The following is a 6,865-nucleotide window of genomic DNA, read 5'->3' as shown; positions in this document are numbered from 1 at the left end:
CTTCCAGGTATGCAGCTTTAATCAGAGAAGTATGTTTGGGGAGGGGAGAAGGGAGAAATGCAAATGGTCCAGCTCCGGAGGGAGCAGTGGCTGCGATGCCACGTCTGGACAGGAACCATGGAAATTGGCTCAGTGCAGCCCTGGCTTGTGCCCCGGGGCTTTAATTAATGGCTGGAAAAGCCAGAGAGCCCTCCCTGGCAGAGCTCTGCCTGCCACCTCCCATCTCGGGCCGGCAGGGAGATGCTGATGCTCTGTGATGGGTGCAGCTCCCATCCCTGAGAGCCTGCAGGGTTGAGTGGCCACCCCAGAGCCAGGCTCCTGTCCCAGCCCTGCACCCCCTGCCCTTGGCTCTGGGGCAGCGTGGGGATTGCAAATGGGAGCAGCCAAGGACCCAGGGATGGGCATTTCCAGCTGGCACCTGGCCCAGCCAGGCGCCTCCATCCCTCTTTAAACAGCAGCCAAAGTTTCTAAATCACTAATGTGTCATTTGCAAACCCTTCCCATGGCTGTGCTGCTCCCCCTGAGCCTCCTCAGAGCGTTTCCCCCAGGAATGAGGGCAGGATTTGGCCCAGCTCTTGCCTCGGGGCCGTGGGGTGTGAGAAGGGTGTGAGAAGCCGTGGGGATAAATTCCCTTCCCTCCTCCCGAGCTGCTCAGCAGCAACATAAAACGTGATGCTGCTTTATCCATTCAGCACTCACCCAACTTTAACAGGACATTAAGTGCCTGAAAATATGGCACAGGTTTGTTTTCTTTGGAAGCAGGTTAAATCCCTGACAGATACAGTTGCTTTTCCTCGGGTGCTGAAGTAATTTGGGGCTGGGGTGGCTGGTTTTTGCTTTAACCTGATAGCACGAGCTAGGAGCCAGCTTTGTTAAAGCACTTGGAGAGTAGGTGGTCAGGGTAGGATTTCTCCCTTAATTTATGTCTCTCCTGCTGCTCCCAGCCTGAACTAAAATGTTGCTGGAGTTTTATTTGTGCCAGTTTTAGTGCCACTGTCTCCTAGCTGCTGGCAGGTGTGTGAGCAGGCAGGTACCCTGTCTCCCCAGCATCATTCCTGGGGCACAAAGCTGTGTCTGATCCTGGGGTGGGGAGGAACTGGAGGCCTCCCGTGAGCATTCAAGGCAGGGATGCTGAGAGCAAACCCCTGCTGGTGTTGCAGGGCTCGTGCTGTGCAAGATACACAACATCTGTCCTCTGGAGAGCCCAGCAGGGACAGGGACAGAGGGACAGGGGCAGGGACCTTCTGCTGCTCCCTGTGCTGTGCCAGCTCCCAAGTGGCATTCCAGGAAGAGAAGAGTGCTGGTGGTACCCCAAAATGCAAGCTGAGCCACAGATCTCTGTGATGTGCACTGACAGCTCACCTGGGGCTGTCAAACATCATCCTGGGGTGCCCCCAGAGCCCCCCAACACTGTGGGTGAAGTGGAGGATCCTGGGCAGGTCCTGCTCTCAGGGAGGGCAGCACCCAGCTGCCTGCAGTCATTAAAGGCTCACTTAGCAGCCAAGGTTATTCCAAATTCAAATACCACATTGTTTTCATGGGGAAAATGGATTAGAGGCTCAGAGAAAAATGAGTGCAGATCAGAAATCCTTATTGCAAGGCTCCTTCTCCCATCATTTCTGCCACCAGGTAGGAGCTGGGAGAGTGCCCTTGGTGCCTGGTGTTATTTCCCTTGGCTCCCCCTCCTGAGGGCAGATGTGACCCCAGAGCTGCTTCTCATTCACTGCATGAAATTTTTTAACCCTTACACCTGCAAGGTGGCATTTTTGGTGACTCCCTGGTGACTTACCACAGCTGCCCTGTGGATTCTGATTCTGCCCTCCTGCTTTTTAGCCCACTTCAAAAGGGGGCAAGCAGAGAGTTTGGGGCTCTGCAGCCCATCCCCTCACCCCGTGCACTCAATTTTGCAGGCTGTTAATGGAGAAGAGGGCGGATGACAGCCGGGACCGTGGTCATCACAGGTGGAATATTAGCGACTGTCATTTTACTCTGTATCATCGCCGTCCTCTGCTACTGTAGGCTCCAGGTAAGGCCGGGGGGTGCCTCAGCGGGGAGGGCTGATGGCCTGGCAGCTCTGGGGGTGCCAGCTGAGCCCCTTCCCCTTTCAGTACTACTGCTGCAAGAAGGATGAATCCGAGGAGGACGAGGAGGAGCCCGACTTCGCCGTGCACTCGCACATCCCTCCGCTGCACTGCAACCGCAACGTAGTGCTGACCAACGGCCCCTCGCTCTACTCCTCATCCCCCTTCGCCAAAAAACCGGCCCAGAGCCGGCCCAGCTGCCCCAGCTGCGCTCCCTACGAGCCCCCAACCTCCTTCCTCCAAGAGCCCCCCACATCCTTCCTCCAAGAGCCCCCCACATCCTTCCTCCAAGAGCCCCCAACCTCCTTCCTCCAAGAGCCCACCACATCTTTCCTCCAAGAGCCCACCACCTCCTTCCTCCAAGAGCCCACCACATCCTTCCTCCAGGAGCCCCCCACCTCCTTCCTGCAGGAGCCCCCCACCTTCTTCCTGCAGGAGCCCCCCGAGGAGCTGCACAACGGGGGGGACAGGGTGAGCTACAAGACGGTGAGCCAGGAGGACCTGGCGCTGCCCGTGTCCAACCTGCAGGCGCTCAACCCCAACCGGCTCTCGGCCATGCGGGAGGCGTTCTCCCGCAGCCGCAGCATCAGCACCGATGTCTGAGGTGCCGCCGGCACACCCAGCCCCAGGGGCATTGGACTGGTTAAAACCTAAACAAAACAAACAAAAAAAAAAGTGAATGTATTTTGACGGGCTGGTGGTGTAAAGGGGGAGCAGAGCAAACTCAGGTGAGGAGTGTGGGGGTGAAGCTGGAACAGGAGGTTTCTCACTGCTGTGTTGCTGCTTGGTTTTTTCTTTTATAAAGAGGATTTAGATACTGAGCATCCTTTTCTACAGAGGAGCTGCCCCTCCTCGCCATTGGGCCGGGGGTGATGAGCAAATGATGGGGCTCATGGGTGGCTGAAAACGGCTCGTGCTGCAGGTCAGCAGCAGCTGCCAGGATACACTCAACCACCCCAGAATGTCCTCTGGCCAAGCAAGGCTGTCACTGCCCACCCTTCTGCCAGCCTGTGCTGCAGCCGTGGGGGTGGCTGCGGGTGTGAGCCCTGCAGCATTCCCAGCCCATCCCACTGCTCCAGCCAGGCACAATCCCAGGTGCCAGGCACAATCCCCTCAGGGTTAGGATGGTGGCTGTCCCTGGAGCCCCCCAGAGTGGCCTCATGGAGCCCCTGAAGGATGTGGGCTGGGGTGTAAAACCTCTGCATTACTCAGCGATGGAAATAACACACAGCACACCTTGGGATGGAGGAATATCCCTGTGGATAATCAACATCCCTGCTCCAGGTGGTGCCACACACAGCTCCTGACTGAGGGCTCTGTGGCACAGGGGTCACTGTGTGTGTGCCCACCCCTTGCATGCACATTTTTACACACATTTATTTGTTTGGGAGAGGTTTTTTAAACAAAAATAAAAGGAAAAAAAGGACACTTTTCCCCCAAAAACGCTTTTAAATTTAAACAAAACCTGCAATTTGCATTTTCCACGGAGCCATTTGCCATGGCTGGGCAGCCTGGCTGTGGCACCAGCTCTGTCCCACGCTGGATGCAGCAGGGACAGACAGCCCTGGGGCAGCAGCAGACACAGAGCTGGTCCTAGATGTGCTGCAGAGGAGCCCTTGGGCTTACTCAGAGATTTGGGAGAGGAATTGCAGCACTGAGGGGTTCCTCCTGCTCTGGTTTCTCCTGGCTGTCTCCACTCCTCTCCTCCGACCTCAGCACACTCCATGTGACAGAACTCCCTGTTTCTCCTGGACTGGGCATTATTCAGGTTAAAAGCATCACCTGGGGATGGCTGGTGAGGATCGACTGGCTGCACAGAGACTCAGATGGCCTCAGGGCTGTGCTCCAGGGGGATTTTCCTTTTTAAAGATGTTCTGGGAAGATGCAGCCGTGCCTGCAGCCCCCGGGGGCTCACGGACACTGTTTGGGCTGGGTATTTTACTTCAAACCACGAGGGCTTTTAATTCCACAGGAAACCTTTTGAAGTACAAGTCAGTCTTTGCAAATGAATATCTTTGACTTTCTGGGGGGGTTCTGTTTGGGGTGGGGAGGGCTGGGGTTGTTTTCCTACGTGTTTAATATTCCGGGCTCGGTCCCTGTGGCCCAGCACATCCCAGAGGGATGCAGCCACTCAGGCCTTGTCCCCATGTACAGTTCTCACTGGGGTTTGTTCCCATGCCTTGAGCCCTTCTCTTCCTGTTTTTTGTGATTTCTCCTACCAGCCTTCCTTTCCTCCTTTTTTTCCCTTGTTTCTTTCCCTTGTAGCTTGGAAATTCAGCACATGGTTGGCTTTCACTAACCCTCACCTGGTGATCTGTTGTACAGGACTTTGGGAATCTCAGATTTGGGGAGGGAAAAAGTAAAAAAAAAAAAAAGAAAAAATAATAAAAATAAATAAATTACTTTGACATGGGGTTTGAGGTTTTTTGTTTAATATTTTTTTTTTTTTTTTTTTTTTTTTTTACCCCTGCATCTGCAAATTTGGGGTGATGTTTGCAAAGCACTCAGGAGCTCCCTGCTGCTGAGGGAGGGTTCCAGCAGCACTTGGGGTGCACAGAGAAGTTTGGGGGATGCTAAAGAGCCTTTGGCTCAGTGTCTGGGGGGTCACACCAGTAAAAACACAGAGCAATAACCCCTTGGGAGCTCAGAAAGGCCTTTTTCTTACTGGCACCATGTGAAATCTCTCTTTTCCCAAACCCCTGAGGAGCTTCAGGGCTGCAGCTTCTAAAGCCTCAAAACTCCAAAGGGCCCCCAAAAGTCCCAAAATCCCCCCACTGTTGGGACTTTTCCTTGCATCAGTGCCCAAGGAGCTGTGATTCTCCTAATTTAAAGCTGCTCTGCCTCCCCTGGGCACCAGCAAATCCCCAGCCCCAATTGCAGTGTTCCCAGCACTCCACTACAAACTGGAGAATAAAACAAAATACCACCATAAATATGACAACTTTATTAAAATATACATATGAGTACAAATTAATGATTATATGGATAAAGTTCACTGTCTGTAAACAAATATATTAAAAAAGAGCACGTCTTTTTTGTGATATAAAGTGCAGTTATGTTTCCATATTATATACAATATGTCAGCATCGGGGGGGGGGAGGGGGTTTGTAAGGACTATGAAACTAACATTTGATTATAAGATAAAATTCTCTGAAAAAGTATACACCTACATATTACAAAAAAAAGGGCTGGAGTTCATTTAACAAACGAGGATCAGCTTCCCACCACGTTAATTCAGCTAACGAGAGCCTGCAGGCCTCGGGATAAATCAGGAGAGAGGCACCAAGCCCATTTTGTGATGGGAAACTTGCACTTCCCAGAGTTCACACCTTCCCCTCGCCAACCCCAACCTCGCACCGAGGGAAGAAACAGGACAAGAGCTTGGGTGTAGCTGGATTTTGGGGGGGGGAGGAATCAAATATACACGATTTCTGTACAGCTCTGAGCCCGGGGGGCTCCCAACGTCCAGCGGCCAGGAGAGGAGTTCTGCTTCGGTGGGGACACCAAAACCAGGCCAAAAGCATCCTTGTCAGCAGTGTGGGCAGGTGGAAGGTGGAGCCCTGGCTCGGGCAGCCCTGCCCTAGGAGTGGGGAGCGCGGCAGGAGCGGCAGCAGGCTTTGCTGTAGTACCAGTGGCTGCACAGGTTCACCTTGATGGCCAAGGCACAGTTGGTTCCTGCCTGGTCCTGGCAGCTGTCGTCTGCAGGGAGAGAGAACACTCACGCTTTCAGCAGGCTGAAAATATGGCACGGGTTTGTTTGCTTTGGAGGCAGGTTAAAGCCCTGACAGATACAGTTGCTTTTCCTCGGGTGCTGAAGTAATTTGGGGCTGGGGTGGCTGGTTTTTGCTTTAACCTTTGTTAAAGCATTTGGGGAGTAGGTGGTCAGGGTAGGATTTCTGCCTTAATTTATGTCTCTCCTGCTGCTCCCAGCCTGAACTAAAATGTTGCTGGAGCTTTATTTGTGCCAGTTTTAGTGTCAGTCTCGTAGCTGCTGGCAGGTGTGAGCAGGCAGGTACCTGTCTCACAGGGTACCCTGTCTCAAGGCATGGCATGGAAAAGAAAAAGAAAATTAACAACTGTGAGCTCATGAGGTCATTTTCCTCCCTACACAGCTCTAAACACCACAGAATGAGCAACAACATCAGCCCAGCTGTGGCTGCCACCTCCCTGACATCCCCTGGAAAACACCATGGAGCTTCTCCAGAAATGTCACTGTCAACCTGGGCAAAGGCATGAGCAGGCTGGTCTGTTCCTTCACACCTGGCCAGGCTTGGGGAGGCTCACTTGGTCCCAGCCCTGAAGCTCAATGTCCTTGCTGTAAAACAGAGCTGCCCAGGGGCTGCTGGAGCCACCAAGGCACTGAGCTGTCCCCAAGTCAGGGGCTTCCCCTGGTAGGAATTCACAATTCTATCCCAAAGAGGCTATTTGAGAAAGGGAATGGATGTAGCAGTGTCACATCCAGAGTTAGGGGCAAGTGAGATGCTGGAGAAAGGGATGAGGTTACTTCAGCATTCTCCCAGCTCCTTTCAGTGCAATATTTTGCTTCAAACCCATAGTATTCATATTTTAATATATATTTTTTAATTAAAATCCATGGGATGCATGAAACCAGGTTGCTCCCAGGGCAAGGTGGCCATGAGGCAACTCCCAAGCTCCATGGATCCTAAGGGAATGGGCAGCTGACAGCACCCAGAACTGAGCCAGGAGCTGGCCCCAAATCTGTCACCCATTTTCATGCTTTTCTCCCACTCTGTCCTCATTCCCAAATCCTATTAAAGGATTAG

At 52.9% G+C, this 6,865-nt stretch overlaps 2 protein-coding genes across 3 annotated transcripts in view; one reads left to right on the top strand and one right to left on the bottom strand.

Moving 5' to 3' along the window:
- Window positions 1-1,933: 1,933 nt before the first annotated feature.
- On the top strand, window positions 1,934-2,684 carry FAM163B (family with sequence similarity 163 member B). The gene is made up of 3 exons (XM_041406990.1): window positions 1,934-2,026; window positions 2,109-2,291; window positions 2,493-2,684. Exons 1-3 carry the CDS (start codon window positions 1,934-1,936, stop codon window positions 2,682-2,684), a joined length of 468 nt encoding a protein of 155 aa, XP_041262924.1.
- Window positions 2,685-5,139: 2,455 nt separating this feature from the next.
- Window positions 5,140-6,865, bottom strand: part of ADAMTSL2 (ADAMTS like 2) — a 30,180-nt gene continuing 28,454 nt past the window's right edge. For both annotated transcript variants that reach the window (XM_041406625.1, XM_041406624.1), the window contains one exon: window positions 5,140-5,780. In XM_041406625.1, coding sequence (XP_041262559.1) covers window positions 5,662-5,780 — 119 coding nt within the window. In that variant the 3' untranslated portion in view covers window positions 5,140-5,661. The remainder of the gene's footprint in view (window positions 5,781-6,865) is intronic.

This window comes from Onychostruthus taczanowskii, unplaced genomic scaffold, assembly GCF_017590055.1.
Source record: "Onychostruthus taczanowskii isolate IOZ18803 unplaced genomic scaffold, ASM1759005v1 scaffold25, whole genome shotgun sequence".
NCBI lineage: Eukaryota > Metazoa > Chordata > Aves > Passeriformes > Passeridae > Onychostruthus > Onychostruthus taczanowskii.
This window is presented reverse-complemented; position numbering and strand designations above follow the sequence as displayed.